At 43.7% G+C, this 19997-nt stretch overlaps 1 protein-coding gene across 1 annotated transcript in view; it reads left to right on the forward strand.

Moving 5' to 3' along the window:
• Window positions 1–19997, forward strand: part of LOC126185109 (cAMP-specific 3',5'-cyclic phosphodiesterase-like) — a 954034-nt gene that overhangs the window by 101843 nt on the left and 832194 nt on the right. The window contains exon 2 of the mRNA XM_049927917.1: window positions 16350–16532. Within this exon, the coding sequence (XP_049783874.1) occupies window positions 16350–16532 (183 nt within the window). The remainder of the gene's footprint in view (window positions 1–16349; window positions 16533–19997) is intronic.

Raw genomic sequence — 19997 nt, forward strand, 5'->3', positions numbered from 1 at the left:
ACGGCATAGACTTGTCGAAGTGTGTCCACGCAAACGTTATTAGTTGAACTACTATTTGCAACAAGCAACATAGCTGATGATGATGATGATGATGATGATGATATTTGGTTTGTGGGGCGCTCAACAGCGCGGTTATCAGCGCCCGTACAATTTCCCAACCTTTGCGCAGTCCAATTTCGCCACTTTCCTGGATGATGATGAAATGATGAGGACAACACAAACACCCAGTCATCTCGAGGCAGGTGAAAATCCCTGACCCCGCCGGGAATCGAACCCGGGACCCCGTGCTCGGGAAGCGAGAACGCTACCGCGAGACCACAAGCGGCGGACAGCAACATAGCTATATCAAGTATTATGATTAATAAAAACCGCCTCATCTCTATTATTCCACATTTATTGTGTTGCGGCCGGTTTCGTCCGTTGAACATCTTCGGGTTGTCAAGTTGTACTAAAGTCACGACATAAATGGTATGGATGACGTGACTTTCGCACAATTCGGCAACCAGAAGATGTTGAAACACAATAGATGTATAGTGATACCGCTGACGTGGTTTTTATTAATTATTTACACTGTCAGATGTAGAGATCAACATGACCAAGAGTATCTAGTATAGTTTGTAAGAATTAATTTTTTTGTAATAGGGGAAGGATTTTACGCCCGCCCTGCACTCTTTGACACTCTGACGTCTGTTGCATGACGCCTTCATCGTTTCCAGTTGTGATTGTGAGAAGTGTATACATCCACACAAATAGTGTTCTGGAAGACAACCTCTGTCCACTGTCGATTGATACCAGTCTAAACTGATAGCAATAATAAAGATGTCTTACAGCTTCTGATGCATAGTAGGTAATTCGGTTTGGTGAACTGGGAATATCTATTAACTCTTTCCACATGAATTGTGCTGTAAAATGTGAACCATGGCCTGCGTTAGCTTGCTGGATACTGGCCTCGTTTAAAACAGCACGTAATTAACTGAATAAATATTTCAGTTTCTTTGCAAATTACGTGTCAGATGCACATAACACCATGATTGAGACGCCAGCACAATTCACCCGTGTCCTTTAAAAAGCACTCTCCGTTAATGGCTACACAAAGGTAGCTGTTTAATGCAGCGGACCGGTTCTTTAGGCTAGGCTTCAGGTGTATAGCACGTGTGGTTATCCCAACTGTTGCCCCATTGATGGCCTCAGAAACGTCACAGAGCATGTGCACTGCATGTGAGGTATTTGTTGCAACCGAGAAATGCGGACAAGGAAGTAACAGCACTGATAGTGGTTTCAACGCCACTAGAACGCCCCAGGCTTGCGCTGTGTGCGATGGCGTCCACGAAGCGGAAAGGCCTCGCACAGTTACCTTGCAGTCAGTATATCTCCGGCGAAACACGATCTCTGACAACTTAATGATTTTAACTGTCTCCACTCTTCTCTAACGGATACACACTGGCTTCAGTTGGCAAAGAGACACAGTGGAGGGAATATGTTCGTACATTTGTACCCAGTTTTCTTATGAGTGGCCGAGGGGACACGTTCCAGACCTACCGCTGTTCATAATCAGCACGAAAAGGCCTCAGGAGTTGGCTTAATGGCGTCAATCAAACCACCCCTTTCAACAGGGCGTTGTTACCCACACATTTCGTGATCGAAAATGACAGTTGGCAGAGCGATGAACAGTAGTAAGACGTTCATGTCAACCGTTCACACTGCTGACACCCTCGATCGTTTCGACACTTCTCTAAGGACAATATTAGGTTGTGTCCCCATTAAACGTGATATGGTACCTCCGGAGGTCAGCACTACCGTAGATTTTGCTCTCGTGTACAGGCTGGAACCACTAAGAAATGATACTTACGCATTTTCATCCCTCCATTTTCGCGCTCTCCTATGGAGTGGTCAGGGCAGGGTGTAACAGTCAAATATCCATGAATAAAACGGCGAAGGATCACTAAGACCCTCTGTTCGTCAACACCCTGGCTACCACCCATGCACCTTAGCTGAGAACGTAATAAATGTACATGTCTGAAACTTCGAGACACACGAAGCCCTGTGGTTGCTATAGCACCTGAGGGTCAGGCAACCCCTTCGACATCCCTCAGGCGGTGTTTACCTGCCTGCAGGTGCAAGGCAGAATATGTGTCGAAATTTCAGACATGTACATTTGTTACGTGCGTAGATACGGGGCGTAGGTGGTAGCGAGGGTATTGCCGAACTGGGAGGGACCCTTCGCCGTTTTATTGACGCACATCTGAATGTTGCAACCCCCCCCCCCCCCCCTCTCCCCTGATCGCGCTGTAGGTGAGGGCGAAAACGGAGGGATGAAAATGCGTACGTACACTTTGCTGCCACGCTTTATGTTCAGACTTTGTCGAATGGTTTTGAACGGACTCTAATGGTTCCAGCCTGTACACGAGAGCAAAACTAGCCATCGCGCTGCTCACCAAAGAGGTCAGGTCACGTTTAATGGGGATGCGTCTCCACAATATCCTCAGAGAAGGGTGTAATCGGCTGAGGGTGTCAGAAATATCAGAGATTCACAAGAGCTCTTCCTGTTGCTGATCGCACTGCGAACTGTCATTTTCGACAGCAAAATATGTAGGAATCAACGCCCCATCTGCGGCCGCGCCGGATTAGCCGAGCGGTTTAAGGCACTGTAGTCATGGACTATGCGGCTCGTTCCGGCGGCGGTTCGAGTCCTCCCTCGGGCAGGGTGTGTGTGTTTGTCCATAGGATAATTTAGGTTAAGTAGTGTGTAAGCTTAGGGACTGATGACCTTAGCAGTTAAGTCCCATAAGATTTCACACACATTTGAACGCCCCATGTAATGGGGTGGTTTCATTGACGCCCTTTATGCCAACCTTGAGACCTTTTCGTACCGATTCTGAGCGATGGTGTGTCTTGAATGTTGTTCTCGGCCGCTGATAAGATTCTTACGCTGAGCGTCGCGGTTCTAACCTCCATCGCAGAGGCGTCAAAAACAGAGGTGAAATGTGGGTAAGAACAAGCTTGACGCCCATGCCAGTGTGTGACATGTCCGCGGTGGCGTTGTGCGGAATTGTGACGAAGTTTGGTGCCTGTTTGATACTAACCCACCTTACACGTCACATGAACTTCTGAGCTGTGGCCTTTTTGTCTCATGTGTCGACACCTTGCTGTTTGAAGGGTCGTCAGGCACGAAAGTGACGCCATAGGTCTCCACGTTTTTGGACCCAGAGATAGGAAGATTGTACGCTCTTTTAAGCGAAATGTGAAACTAATACTTCGCAATGGGTGTGAATTGCTTAACTTTGTGCTCAGTGCGCCATTGAAAAATTGCAAAGGACTGTCCACTATAAAATTCATTACGTTGTCTCCAAACCTCAAATAGTACTCGGTACTTCACAAGAGAGAGACCGTAACAAACATCTGTGAACAGTTCCAAGAGGGTTCTTCAGTAACTTCTCAGCAGGGGCAGAGTACAGTCATACCTTAAAGCGAACATCGGCTTCATACGTGCTCACATTGCCACAAAATGCAGTTATCACGTTTTCGATCAAACTCTGATACTTCTGCGATAACATTGCTCGAGCAGGGACACCGAGCACCCCACTAGATCATGACTACTGGGCAGCTCAGTGGTTAGCACACTGGACTCGCATTCGGGAGAAGGACGGTTCAACCCCCGCGTCCGACCACCCTTGTTTAGGTTTTCCTCGATTTCCCCAAATCGTTTCAGGCAAATCTGGAGATGGCTCCTTTGAAAGGGCACTGCCGGCTTCCTTCCCGTCCTTCTCTAATCCGATGCGATCGATGACCTCGCCGGCCGCGGTGGCCATGCGGTTCTGGCGCTGCAGTCCGGAACCGCGGGACTGCTACGGTCGCAGGTTCGAATCCTGCCTCGGGCATGGGTGTGTGTGATGTCCTTAGGTTAGTTAGGTTTAAGTAGTTCTAAGCTCTAGGGGACTTATGACCTAAGATGTTCAGTCCCATTGTGCTCAGAGCCATTTGAACCATTTGAACCGATGACCTCGCTGTTTGATCCTATCCCCCGAATCAACCAACCAACCCGGCTAATTCTCTTGTCCAGCAGCTGCGCCTTGCCCTCCACAATTCCAGCTTGCCCCAGTGCCATTCAACAACCATCTCACTCCCCGGCCGACCACAGCGCACAAGAACTTCCCGAGCTTCCCAGACCGAAGAGAGGTCATTGCCCTTTGATGCGATTATCGATAAGTGCTGACATGTCACACCACACAGTTGTATGTGGCATAGTTCTTTAGAAATAAGTGTTTTTAACCAGGGAAGACTTTCTGCTCACCATGTATTACATGCTTGGATATGTAACTTCTTAGCATTTCGGCGCATCTGTACATTATAGGTAGGAGTAATGACATATGCATTCTGTAATGTAGGAACGATTATGCAGCGGGTTTCTCAATCAAGTGTCGCATATGAATGTTCGTTGTTTGTGACGAGACCGTGTAACGCCTCTTGTAAAAAGGAGAAACTTCTACCAGGGGTGCAGTTTTTCGTTCCGCGATATTTCTGTTCACGTAGGTCGGCATCTAAAATGGAAATGGTTCAAGTGGGCTATACTCAGCATCATGCTTGATCTCAGCTGCCTCACCTGTGTAGCGCTCGAGATGACAGCCTTATTGTTCGCCCGGTCATGCAGGATCGTACCTACGTCACGTACCTTGAGTGAGGAGATGGGCTTGTTAGCAGCAAGACAAGTATCCAGACTGGCAGATCGGCGACGTCTGGAGCACCACCGACGGTTAGCACGTCGACCATTGTGGTGGCTACCCTTGATGCGGCAGCAAAGACAGGCACACCGATAGTGATGCCCTCAAGGAGCTCATTGGAGACACGAGTAGCACCAAGTTGTCTTTCCAGAAGAGTCTCGAATATGCATACAGCATCACGGTCGACGTGTGTGAGAACGGACGTTGCCAGATGGTTATTATTACACGGGCTCTGGTGTGATGGTATGGAATGCCACTTTATACACATTACGAGTACTTCTGTTTCGCGTAACCGGTAATCTAGACAGTAGCCGTTTCGTAATTGACAAGTCAGGGTCGGTGGCTGTGCCCTATCTTCGAGTTCTCCGTGGCGTTATCTTTCAACAAGATACCGCAAGTTTGTTGTGTAGTCTTGACCTACTTTCATAAAAACGGTGTTTGACTGTTTCCCTGGTCAGCGCGTTCTCTAGATGTTTCAGCCATTGAAATCATCCGGTCGTGGGTTTCGCAAGCCACTTTAATTGATAAAATCTGGAGTAGAACTGAAGCAGGATGGAATGACTTTGCCGCATCTGTCGTCCAGGCTTAGTTCGTCACTGTTCACAGACAGGATAGCCATTGTGGCTTTCAGAGATGGCAGCACCATGTACTAACTTTCACACCCTGTCTACCGGCTCGGCTCTGAGCACTATGCGACTTAACTTCTGAAGTCATCAGTCGCCTAGAACTTAGAACTAATTAAACCTAACTAACCTAAGGACATCACACACATCCATGCCCGAGGCAGGATTCGAACCTGCGACCGTAGCGGTCGCCCGGCTCCAGGCTGCAGCGCCTAGAACCGCACGCCCACTCCGGCCGGCACCCTGTATACCCGCAAAATACAAATTATATATTCTTCCTACAACAATGCATACGGAAAATATGTAAATTTTCGTTTCTGGTGTGCAGTTTTAATGGTCGGCAGTGTAAGCGAATTTCATCCACTGCCCACTTAATGTCAAAAGCACAAAATCATCACCACAACCTCTTATATAAAATTCAAACATAATTGAGATCATCTAATGCCGTATTAATACAACAGTACGATGCGTCGAAACTCTGGATACTTACACAACGTTGAAAAATATCGTTTGCGTTTTTCACGTTACATGGAGAGGGTTTGTACGTCATGTACATATCCTCACAGCTACTGATGTTCAAAACCTCGTGTTCCTGAAGATCGTTTGTGACAATCCAAACTGGTACCGTAGCAATAACGAAGCACAGCATCTGATGATGGCGGCTCATAGTGGCGACAGAGTAGGCTTCTTTTTAGCAGAACATCATATCCAATAACTTAGAGGAACAAACGTAAAATAATGTATTTCGGTTGTATCGCTACTGCTCAGTGGTAACTGCAGCATTTTAGTTGAAATTCTGAGTCACAGTAAATGACTATCGCTCTTCCACCCTACAGCACAGACACAGCAAGCTTCTAAAGGTAATACGCTATTGAAAATTATACGTACTTGGTCCCCTCTACAAAACATCACTACCTTTAATGGGGACTAGGAAACACACTGTAGAAAAGGAAGAATTTTTTCTAACTGTAGTAATAATGATGACGATGATAATAATAGTAATAAATAATAATAATAATAATGATGATGATGATGATGATGATGATGATGATGATGATGATGATGATATATAACAACTCTACACCGAATTAGTCGTACAATCCTTTTGCATAGTGTGGATAAGGGGAAAGGCATCATCGCGCTACAGCTATATTCACCGGGATCAAATTGTTATTCCACTTAAAAGAGCATGGCTTATATGCTCCAAAGAAGAAAAACTGCCGCCTTAGATTTGCACTGTGTGTACCAACGTCATGGTAGTGACGAGGTGTATATAAGCGCACATCCGCAGAGTATAGTAAAAAGTGTGGCGAGACAGACCAAAGAAACATTCTGCAGTCGCTAATTGTCCACTTGAGCCATGCCCAGTGCAGCCGACGAGTCGTGTAAGTTAGTTTGATGAATGCGTGACGCGCGAATGACTGAGTGGGCATCCGCTGGAATAACTCTGCTGTGCATCGTCATCAGGGATGTGTTGACCACAATAACAGCTGCTCCTCACTGTCGAGCCTGTGGAAGGAACCAGTCGTCGAACGCAGATCGTGCGCCCACTTCCTTTCACGATCATCCTCACTGGGTGGGTAATAAGTAAATACTCTTCTAATATGGCTTAGGATCTTCTTTAGCATCCAATTCATCCGAAATGCTGTTCGATATACATACATACAAATCATGAATGTTCACCAATGGGATCGGTAACTAGTTCAAATCAAATGGCTCTGAGCACTATGGGACCTAACTGCTGAGGTCATCAGTCCCCTAGAACTTAGAACCACTTAAACCTGACTAACCTAAGGACATCACACACATCCATGCCCGAGGCAGGATTCTAACCTGCGACCGTAGCGGTCGCGCGGTTCCAGACTGAAGCGCCTAGAACCGCTCGGCCACATCGGCCGGCTCGGTATCTAGTTCTTAATATTTCTGCCTATATTGGCTCCATAATACTTAAATCCGATGTTTGTGTAGAACACATAAGTATAATTACATTTTTCAGCCTCTCTTGAGCGCGTAAAACCACCTGAATGATAGAATCATCATACTGATAAATGTAATCATCTACATGGAACATTGTCTCCACCATTAACGGAACATGGTTATCTAAAATATTGTAGAATGCCTTCATAGACAGATTGTTCCCCATTCATTGTGACCATAGGATACTCAGAAAACTACGATTTGGGCTACCATTACAGAACTTCCGCAGTGTTCCACCGTTGGGAGTAGACAGTCTAGCTTATGCACGCACCCTAATGTTCCCCATTCGTGACCAGGTCTTGCAATGGGTAAAAGGAGCGCATTAAAAGTTTCTGGAGATTAATACTTACGATTTTGTTCTCGCTGCAGCACTGTGTTACAGTATTTGGCAAGAGTAGCCTTCAGCCTAATGTGGCGTTCATTCAGTTCCCTTTTTTGTTAATGGTATCTCCTCTAGACTCAAGTTACTCTTAGTACTTGGCATCACGTTATAAGCCGCATTATTATAAATAACGCTCTTCTGTCGTTATGCGTAAGTTAATTTTCTCTTCCGCTGTTGTGATTAGCAGATCAACTTTACCCTTAAACTCACTCTGCTGTCTTGACACTAGATGCAGTAGGTCACAATGATCACACGTACACTATCAGCTGAAAACTCTTGCAGACATATTGACAGTACATTGCTGGTAAGTCAGAAAACAAGGTCAAGGAATGAGATGTTATTACCAGAATGTTCATATTTAGTCCGAGTCCCCAGCAGTTGTACTGACAGTTCCTCGTTAAGACCATTTACACATCAATCTCTACACACTAAAGAACTACAGCCTCCTTGAAGCACACCACACATATAGATAAACATACCATTCTAGCCAGAAGGAAGGAAGAAAGGAAGATTGGGTTTAACGTCCCGTCGACATTGAGGTCATTAGAGACGGAGCACAAGCTCGGATTGCGTAAAGTATGGGGCCGTGCCCTTTCGAAGGAACCGTCCCGGCATTTGCTTGGAATGATTTAGAGAAATTACTAAAACCTAAATCTGGATGGTTGGACGCTGATTTGAACCGTCGTCCTCCTGAATACGAATCTAGTGGGCTAACTACTTTCCCATCTCGCTCGGTCAGTCCAGTCGATTTTTTTTATTAAATTCTGGGAAGTCCTTTTCTTCTCTCTCATCATTTTAGACTTTCATAGCCTACTTAATGAAATGGCGACGTGGCACGGGTGCTATGTTACTGGATACTCCAATCATATTAATTAATGTTTTCTGCGTTTTTCCTAAAACAGTTCAGGTGAATGACAGGATGCTTCATTGAACATGGCGACTGTTGGTGCCTTTGAAATTTCTGATTTCCTAGTTACTGCCTCGATGCGAATTTACACGCTATTTTTTCGAGATCGTCGTATGGACGCGCAGTAAATTTTACATGTAGACTAATTATTCGTAAATCAATGTTCGCTTAACATTAACGCATTTGCATCGCTCCTCATTTCCAATTGCCTGTCAGCAATGAGAAAATTAATATTTTCATTTTATCCATTATGTTTGAACTGACTTATTGTGGTACAACCGATTAATGTGCACATGAATTCCGCATTTGGTGGAACATCGTTTCATTTCAAACAACGCAAAACTCAATTCATACCCTGCTTCTGCATTTACGTTTTCGTAATTACTTTGCTTTGTCGACAACAGACGCTTCAATGCGAAGAAAAGACGCTCTAGCGTGCTCTAATGGCGTAATTTATATTTTCTTTCCCCTGAAAAATTTTTTGTCCACCATGATAAACATTTCTCGTTCTTTACGTATCCTCTATTTTGTTAACTAATAACAAGCATGTGGAGTAGCCAGAAATTGTGTAAATTGTTAAATCTTCTGAGGATCGCGATGGAAGCTCGCTAACTATTAGCCTTTATATTACACGCAGACCAGAATGACGGCTGTCAAGAGTGTTGTTGTTCGATGCGTTTGACAAATGGGTTCCAGAGAACGGAATAAAGCGCTGGAATCGCGACGTCACGATTATATAAGGACGCGCGGAAGGTCGACTGTACGGAGTGAAGATTGGGCCATTACAGCTAGCGAAAAATTACTGCGGTGATGCTGCGTGATGGCAAGTCGCGATCGCGTGATCGGGCGAGCGCAGTGCAGTGCCGTTCGCTGTCGGCGGAAGGCAGGGCCGTCCCGTCACGGTAGATGCGCGCGACCTCGCACATCCCACTCACCGTGAATCATCCGGGACGTCAGGCACACTTCCTCTTATCATCCGTGAACTTCTTTGTTTTCCGTGTTTCGTTCCGTTTCCCGTAAAACACCGTGAAACTAACCTTTCACAAGAGGGAGACGTGATGCCTAGTATTCATATTTTAGCGTACGTTTGTTGGGTTCAAAAATGGTTCAAATGGTTCTGAGCACTATGAGACCTAACATCTGAGGTCATCAGTCCCATAGACTTAGAACTGCTTAATCCTAATCAACCTAAGGACATCACACACATCCATGCCCAAGGCAGGATTCGAACCTGCGACCGTAGCAGCAGCGCGGTTCCGGACTGAAGCGCCTAGAACCGCTCGGTCACAGAGGCCGGCCATATTGTTGGGTATCAGACTACTTTATACACTGTGTTCATCGTTACAGTATATGAGACAGAATATGAAAATCGGCTATACGTTACATGCACAATTGAGCGATCTCTTGGCATTTACCGAGAGTCTCTAATTGGTTCATTAACACTGTGTAACCATGTCTACTGAGTTCGGTACATAGCTAATATCCATGTTAAAAGGCAAATAAAGTATACTGCTTACAGTAAGTATTTCCTCAACACATTACGACCTGTGTTACTTCATCTTCAGGCGGTCAGTAGATAGTTACTGAAGTGTAAGAGATGCTGAGTTGATGTCTTTTGTGCTAAATTTCGCTATTTCTTCTAACTTATCACTACAAATATAACAACAGATAGTTACCATTCTTGATAGTTTACGCTGTATATGAGTATTAGTTATACTGTATTTAGGCAAACAACAGAAAACACTGTCAAGTTCATACTCACAAAAATACATTTTATTAATCAAAAGTCCCCCTCAGATACGTTTTTCTTCACATCACGGAACGTCTTCAGAGGTGCATTTTAATTCTGCAGATTTCCCCCTACACAGGAAGATTTCAGTGAGGCTTTAGAAAACACAACTTGCAGAAGAACTTTACTGATATGCAATCCATATTGATTTTGTATTTATTCTCGCAACGAGCAATTCATCTAAGTGCGCAAATGAGCAGAGGACAACTTACACACACGGCAGGAATAGTTTACTCCCTTTTCATTCTCTTAAATTAGTTACGTACGTTATTGTCAGCACCACATAACCAACATCGTCCGCTGTCCCCCAGCAAAACTTTCCTTGTTACCTAACGACGACGACAGATTGTGCACCACTATAGACGGATCCCTTATCAAAATTCTAGCTTAGAATTATTTTTCGTCACATTGAGAATAGTGCCTCCCTTTGGAGACAGAACAAGCACGGCGAAAGTGTGTAATAAATATTCAGAATAAATAGTCTTCACGGGTTTGCCGCCGGATCACGTTGTGAAAATTCCACAATATTTCCTCAGAGCAACTGTCCGACATCTTAAAGTGGTTCAACCTTGCTGGTGTCTAGGTACGACTGACGGTATCCGCACATCGACGCCACTTTTCTAGAACACGCGCGCGAAGGATGCGCAGGCACGGAAATCGCGCATGCGTAATTATTTGCAGATAAATGGTGCCATATTCAAACTCCCTCTGCCGAAAATCGCAGAGCGGCTCAGCTGCACATGCGTTGTACGCTGGATTTGCCGACAGTGGGGCCAGACGTCACTCACCAACGGCTGCACTAGACCAATGTTATGATGGGCCTGTTATCGAAGAATCTTGATTTTCGCGTCGTGATTTAATAGCAGCCAATGCAGGATCCCACGCTGGGCTCAGTTGAAATCGCGCATCCTTGTTGATGAGATTATCGGCTGTACGGACATGCATTGCTTCCCAGAAAGATGATGCCGCCGGGTATAAAACTTCCGTCTTTTCATAAATCATCCGATGGCCCGTATTCAGACAGTGTTCCGCAATTGACGACTATTGCGGTTGATGAAGGCGTGTATGACGCTGTTCATCGCAGCGTTCTTGTACTGTGCGGCATATCTCGCCTATATACGCTGCCCCACATTGGTCTTTTAGATCTGCTCCAAGCTCTTTAATGGTGAGACAGTCATCAGAGGCTAACTACTAATGCTGTAACCAATACTGCCGACTGCTTTCTAGTCATTGTCATCTACGCTTTATCACAATATGAAGGTGGCTGACAACCAGAACACAAAGTTGAAATCTGTCCAGTCAGACTCGTAAATAAAATTGTTTTAGTGATCAATACAAGTTCACGTAACCCTCTGTGGTGTTGCGCAGATTCACACAGCTGAAATATTTCATATCTTCTTTAATATTATCCGTTGGGGCTTGCTGTACGTATAATTTTGAGCTTGATTAGTTTTCCGTGATGTATGAAGCGTTGCATTTCCTCAGTAGTGAAGCCAGTAAGCGCATTTGACTGTATATTCTCAAGATCGAATGACTCCTACGGATTGTAATCATAAGGGGGTTTTCACAGATTCCATCCAGTATGCAATGGTTAACGCGAAGAAGCTAATAGTGAAACGTTTCTACAACCGCTGTTACGTTAATTCTCTATATTTAATATTAGAGCAAATTAAACATAATAATTTTATCTTTCAACCATTCGAGACAGTTAGCTTTGTTAAGTAAAAGCATAAATTTCTTGTTGTGTAGTTAGTTATTGATCAGATTCATAACCGAATCAATACGCAATATTTTGAAACTTTGGTATCAAACATTGTGATGTGTAAAACAAGCTCAAATTGTTTCCTGCGATTGTTGTTGATAATCACGTGGCCTGAGAACTATGTTAATACTATTCTTGAACGCAGTACCCATCGACGGACCCGAAAGATGTTCTTACCAACTAGTATTAAAATTCGATAGTGCCCGAGTTAAGAACTGTACGGAATATTGCCTGATCGGACAATGAATAAATGGCATACATTACGTTGAAGCATTATGAAGGGAAGTGCTGAGAACGTGATTACTGCTTTGAGCTTTTATGACTTTGAATCCTGCAAAGTTACTCCATGTTACTGAAGTGTTAGATTCTGGTGCGTTAGATTTCTGGATGGTAGCTTGGGGACTTAATTATGACCGTGAACATGCTTTTTGTACTTTGTCACGTAGAGAACGGTGCGGCTAGCGAAGGTGCTGCGGTGAAGTGTGGAAACACTCAAGGTCGATTGTGACTCAGCCCTTGTAAGTCATGCTTTACACGCAAATTGTTTGACGTGGGGCGGTAGACAGCATGTCGTGTCTTTCTCGCCACATTAATCGAGAATGTACCTCCACACCTTTCCGAAGTGTATATGCCGCACTTCGATGGCATAAGACATAAGTGAAAGTCACTAAATCACGAAACAGAACATGTGATCGGTTGGTTAGTACAGTCAAGAACAGAAGTTTCCATTGTCAAGACAGTTGCAGAGTTCGTAATTCCTTAACGGAAGGCAAGATGCAGTTGTTGAACAAACGAAACAGAGCTTAAGAACTGACAGACTTAAAAAGTAGCTTTTCCTGAAAGACTATTGCGTACAAGAATGATATTCTAGACGTGCAGCTTCTAAATGTATGAAAGTCGTTCGCCGTTACATCGCTGTTTCGTTCTATAATAATGCAGTTTTCTAAAGAAAGTTTAGCTAATTTTCTCACGAGAATTGTAAAACAACTCTTCCTAAATAAATGATTGTAAATAGAGTTGTAAATTGTCTTGAACAATGTATTTACGCTGCCTACCGATGTGAGTGAATCTCAAGGAAACTATTTCGCACTCATATTTCCCCTTCCTTCTGTATTCATTTTTAATGGAAATAAGTGAAATGCAAATTCTAAATCATAGGAGGAAGTTGGAGCAGAATCAATTAACTGTCTTTGAAATGCGTAACGTCTGTAGAAAAACGAAGTACGAACGTTATCTAAAAAATAAACACACACAGTGATTAGTATTAGACATTAACGTATAAATGACGCGTCTCGGACAAAAGAAATTATTTCAACTAAGCGTACTCTCCTACTTCTGATCCAGAAAATACAGAACTCGTTAGTTACGTATGTGAAAATTCTGATCTTACACAATCATCTAGCTGGAAGCAGTACTCAACAGTCGTAAAGCCATCAGATTTTCATATCCGCATGTCAGTCGAATGAAATTATCTTCGATAGAACTTTAAAGGCGAAAGCGGCTACTTTTCTACTGTCTGTGGTTCGGTAGTGTAGTGACAAATTAGTAATCCACACTATCGAGTTTGATGTATAATTACCCCTAAATTGCACATACGAGACGACTTGCAACGTCAGCAGCAGCTTCAAATGGTTCAAATGGCTCTGAGCATTATGCGACTTAACTTCTGAGGTCATCAGTCGCCTAGAACTTAGAACTACTTAAATCTAACTAACCTAAGGACATCACACACATCCATGCCCGAGGCAGGATTCGAACCTGCGACCGTAGCAGTCCCGCCGTTCCGGACTGAGCGCCTAGAACCGCTAGGCCACCGCGGCCGGCAGCAGCAGCTTCAGTATGCCTGTAGTGCCACTGGAGTTCTACTAATATTTCGACACAGAATAGTGTGTGTGTGTGTGTGTGTGTGTGTGTGTGTGTGTGTGTGTCATTCGTAACACAGGAGGAGTGTTGTTTCGTAGCTCTGAAAAAGTGAAACACGCGCCGCCTGTTGTAAGATCGTACTTAGTGAATCACTGTCTCGTTCAAACCAGTTTCCCAGTTGTTGATTGCCGTACATAAATTTCAACATTTCGTGGGACTGTAAAGTTTTCAAGAACACCAAGTTGATGGTGAACGCGTAGCTGAATTTATGCTTGTAATTGGTGTCAGTATAATTTAATGTACGCCAGAAAGCCACGGACTTGAAAGTCAAAAAATACATGAACGACTGCTTGTGAATATATTAGTGGAAAAAAAAGGTGAGGGCTAATGTTGCTGCTAATGGTGATAATTTGTTGCCGTATCGGTTGTGCCTTACATTTTGACGTTTCTTGTGATTTGCTAACACCATATGGGACACTGATGTAATTTCGTTTACACTTAGTGCTACTTCCGCCATTTCGTTAATATAAAAAGCCCCTAATTTGTCTCAAGGAGGCGGCTTGGATCAGGCAAGCAGAATATTTCTCCACAAGGCAAGAACACAGGGTAAATGTCAGTGGTTTTTTTTTTTAATACTGCACAACAGAGTGAGCTAGATTTGTTTGTACAACAATTTACAGTAATCGCGCTGTGTTTCGTTCAAACGGATAAACTGTAAAGCAGTGCCGTCAAGAAGTAATTTATCCGAAGTTGAAGACTTAACAGAACTTCGTTCCTTTGTTTCCAGCAGTTAACAACTAGCTGGATGGGTTCAAGTGTGAGACTACTTTTTTCTGGAGATGATCCACGTAAGGGATTTCCAAAAATTGTAAGCGCATATGAAACTATAGGACAGTTTTATAGTATGATTCTGGACGATCAAAATAAAGACGGAAGAAACAGCTGACGCCAAATTACTATTCTGTTTAAAAACGTATGGAGAATGTCCTTGTTAACATGTGCCACTTGCGAAAGAACAGTTGTACATTAACTGCGAAAACATAAAAGGTTCTATCAGTAATCGTGACCTCCGACACTATGAAAGCAGTCATTCGCCGAAGGAGGATATTTTCCCAAGGATTAGCATACTACATCTACACAAACACCCTCGTTGAAAAAAAGGTGTATACTCTAACCAGAAGAAACAGAATATTGTCGACAAACTTAATCCAAATTTCGGTTTAGTCATCACTTTGGAATTTCATTTTAAATGTGACAATGGAGCAGAAAAGAATCTGACATTTTGAAGAGATGGAACTTTTGCCTGTGACATTTTTTTCCGTGCGGTGAGGAAATGTCGCCCCCTTTGGCAGAAAATGTCAGTCTCTACAAGCATGAAAGAGAGCTACACGGCGAAGTTTATAAATACTAACAGCTAATTTCGGTTGATAAGATTTTCTGCGTATGCTCCGAAAGGAGTTTCATTATTTCATTATTGTACAGAAGATAAACCTGCGGCAGTGTGTCCGTGTAGGAACAATGATCATTCATTGCTGTCTATGCTAACAAACCGCTTTAGGATTTCTTAGCATCAGTTTACACATCAGCTCCGCTTAAAATACAACAGTCGAGGTAAAGATGTTTTAAATCATTTCTTCTCTCTGCAGGGTGTAAGACATCATCGCTAGCACTATCCAAAGAGTAACCGCAGCGGTAAAATACGGAACTCGTAACTGTTTAGGCCCGGATTCAACTCTCAACCCTGTCACTGCCATCTACGTTTTCTGTCCTGGTTGCCTGGACTTGTCCTCGAACAATCCCTTCGAAAATTCCTGCCACGATCTGTGTCACAGCTATTTTATTCTAAGCCCTCGATGGCATTTCTGTCTACATTACATTAAGAGATATCTGGAACATTACGCACACAATTGACACGGTTGTTAAGTGGTAAGCTAGTGCTGACTGAGATCCCAGTTCGATTATCCGTGGTCATATTGAACTACTACTGGGGGGGAGGGGTGGGGGGGTTGTCCATGAGTGTGGTCCATTCAGCCTTGTGAGGCTAAATTATAAATTCTGGAGTGCTTCCGTAGATAAGCAGTGAAACTGACTCTCAAACCGCCGAATTATGTCTTGGTTCTCCAATGACTCCCTTCAGTACTTGAAGTACCTCCGAAGAAATTACCGGCTGTGCTCCAATATTAAACTGCAACAAAACCGATTTCCGTAAAAAAAAAAAAAAAAAAAAAAAACTGAAGCTGAATTCATTAGATTTGCTTGAACGGGTATTCTACCTTTAATCTGAGACAGAAAGAATGTGCAGTGACACAGTGCTTCTCGGTGTTTCAGCTTTGACGTGGAAAATGGCGCTAGCCCGGGTCGCAGTCCGCTGGATGGCGCAGCATCGCCGTCAGCCGGGCTTGTACTGCAGAACTTGCCACAGCGCAGAGAGTCCTTCCTCTATCGCTCTGATTCCGACTTCGAGATGTCACCCAAGTCCATGTCCAGGAACTCATCCATCGCCAGCGAAAGGTAAGTCGCTTCTTCCTTCCTCTGTCTGCCGTCCATTTTCTGTATCACTAATCTGAATGTTGGATACTCTGTGTGTGTGTGTGTGTGTGTGTGTGTGTGTGTGTGTGTGTGTGTGTGTGTGTGTGTGTTTCTGTGTGTAGAAATTTAAATTTTAAGAATACACTGAAATATCTTTAGATACCTTCCAAACATCCTTTTTAAATCAGTTATTGGTGAGCATATTTCCAGTGCCGTGTTTCAATGAGTATCCGATTTCACGATGGTTGATCTGAAAGAGCGTCGTGTCTGTGTAAAGTCTGAAGCAAAACTTGGGAGAACCGCTGCAGAAGCGCACCGGATGTTGAAGCAAGCTGCAGCAGACAACTTTTTAGATGAGCGACAGGACCGGTACAAGCGTTCCAAAAATGGGCAAATATAAGCAGTTGATTACGAACGTTCGTTTAGGAAAACATTCAATAAGTGAGGAATATGATTCTGCAAGATCGTAGACAGACCATCCGAGACCTCTGCAACACCTCGGGAGTAAGCAGTGGTACATGTGAAAGTATTGTGTAAGGAGGAATGTACATAAGGAGGATTGCGGCGAAGTTTGTGCCGAGACTGCTTAAAGATAATCAAAAGCAACGTCGGCTGGAAGTCTATAGGGAACTTTAACAACTGCGTCAAGACGCCCCTAACTTTCTTTCAAATGATGTCACTGGCGACGAAGTTTGAGTCGATAGCTATGACCCTAAAAATAGTCAGCAATTGTCGCACTGGAAGAGCCCTTCGCTTCGGCAAAGAAAACTTGACAAGTCAAGAGCAACATTAAATCGTTATTGAACTGCTTATATTGATAGAATCGTCCATAACTAGTATATTCCCCCTGCTCAGACGGTCAATAAAAATTTCTGTCATGGTATTGTAAGACGACTGAGGGAGATAATATGAGGAGTAAATGTATCCAGAAGAGGCGTAGGTATCATTGGATATTCCACCATGACAATGCACGACCGCATACCGATTACATCGGACAAGAATTTTTCAGTAAGAACAAGAAAGTAGTTGTTTCACCGCCGTCGTACTCACCGGATTTAGCTTCGTGTGACTTCCTCCTCTCCCAAAGATGCAGATGAAGTTTAACTAACGAAGATTGATACAATGAGGGAGATTTAAGTGTAATCGCAGAGGGTACTAAACACACTAACAAAGACACGTTCAGGATGCATTTCTAATGTGACTGAAACGTTGGACTTAGTACCTCCGTTCCTAAGGGGACTACTTTGATGGTAATGGTGTACAATGTCTGGGGGAAGATGAAATAACTTTTGTTAATATATTCCTGTAACCTTCCGATGTCTTCTGGTAAATTACACTCTTGTGTAGTGAAACAATACACTTTGCATACCGTGATGTCGATGTTTGGTGGCCGCATCCAACTTTAGCGACGTGACAGCCCATGGGAAACGTCCGACGGCAATATGAGGTAGCTACATTTCGGTATGTTTAACTGTTAGCGGTGGTGCTCGACGACGTGTTAGACGAAGTGGCTAACGGGTTCGTTGGATCGTTCCCGGTGTATGAAGTGCGCGTTATTGTCCAGATGACGGAGTTCATATCGAAAAAACTAACCTAGGGGGCTGGAAAGCCCTCATTTGGAAAACAGTCGTAGGGTAAAACATCAGTACTTGAATATGTCCGTGTTCACTTTGAAACGACACAACTTTTATGTACAAATGTCAAAGAAACCATAGGTTAAGCGAAGGATGGTGGCACGAAAGAACGAATCCTGTGTGGGCCAGAGACATCCTTTCTGTAATGGGCAGTTTGAAGCGGTATGTTACATCTGACAAAGAGCCATTTAATGAGCTCATTTGGAAAGGACAAATTCAGATGTCTGTGTTTACTCGAGATCCCAGTTTATCTGTAATCAAGTACAACTACTCACAGAGGTCCAGTTTGGGCCGTAATTATTGTATGGCAGCGAAACTTGGTAGATATTCTAATGCACTTCCAACATCGTCAACGTGGGGGCGATCTGTAATATTATGAGCACTGAATACATTCTCAACTGCGATGATTGCTAAAATCATGTATTCGTATAGATGGCCGGTTACAGCAAATCTCTGTTGCCCACTTCACATTTATGTTTACGTCATTACACAATCTCCTCCATCAGTACAGTAAGTGCTGCTATACAACGTATGTCCATGTTGGTATCGTCAGCAACTCTAGAAGTCGGTATGTCAGTTTTAAAATAGCAGCTATGTACACACATATTATTGCGCCGATTAAAATTGCTCAAATTCATCACCACTTTACTTTTGTAAGCGCTTTAGACTAGCTGTTATTTTAAAACTGACATGCCGACTTCTAGAGTAGTTCACAATACCAACATGGACATATACTGTATAGCACTACTTACTGTACTGATGTAAACATAGATCCGAAGATGGTAACAGAGATTTGCCGTAATCGGTCAGCTGTATGAATAAATGATTTTAGCCATCTTGGCAGTTAAAACTTTATTCAGTGTTCATATCCTAAAGCGTTAATGCGGGATAAATTTATCCTGGAAAAAAATTAGTTCCAATTTTCGCCATCAGGTGCAAATCTGGCGCTGTGAACGCAAGAAAGACGTATATAAATGTTTCCATATCCAATGGATTAGGAACGGGACGTGGGCAGAAAAGGTCAAACGCGTCAGGAAGGCATAATGTTGATCATGTTATTAAAGATCTTCTATACAACTTGCTCTGTATTAGCACTGGAAATACTTCAGCCGTAAAACGCCGTGATGGGCAGCGTCAGATTTGCTCCTGGTGGCCAGAATTGAAGTTTGTGTTGGGGAGGGCACTCAGCTTAGGTATTTCGTGCAGCAATGTTGACCATCGTACTGCAGTGGTGTAATGGTTAGCATTTCTGCCTAACGAGCAAGAAGACCTTGGTTCGAGTCGCGGCCGCAGCATAAATTTCAATTCATTTCGTCGGCTTCGATCATACACCCAATAGTTTCGTTGCCATACGATAACTACATGCCACACTGGATCCCTGTGAGGAGCTGCATTTTAATTATAACCACCCGGTACGATGTACGAATAAGCACACTGGACAAAAAATGAGTCACCATCTGGAGACGACATGCTAATACCTTGCAACACACTCTCTCGCCTTCGTTCAGGTATGCCATATACAGCTGAAGCCGCTTATTGGCGATTAGATGCCGTAGAACTACCAGTTTGAGAGGATGTTGAATGATACGTTTCTCCTGCTGTTCCAAATAATCTAACATTTTCTGTGGTATTAAGATCGACCAAATTTCCGGGCCAGTCGAGGGGCAATAGGGTACCTACGTGCGCGTCAGACTTACAACTTATGAGCGTAGCCATGTGAAATTGGCGGTTGCCATCTTGCAAGCGGGAAGCGTTGACAGGATGCTCATCGTGAAGACGCAGAAGAAAGGCCAACACTAGGTCACCGCTAATG

Source organism: Schistocerca cancellata, chromosome 4 (assembly GCF_023864275.1).
Source record: "Schistocerca cancellata isolate TAMUIC-IGC-003103 chromosome 4, iqSchCanc2.1, whole genome shotgun sequence".
NCBI classification, from domain to species: Eukaryota; Metazoa; Arthropoda; class Insecta; order Orthoptera; family Acrididae; genus Schistocerca; species Schistocerca cancellata.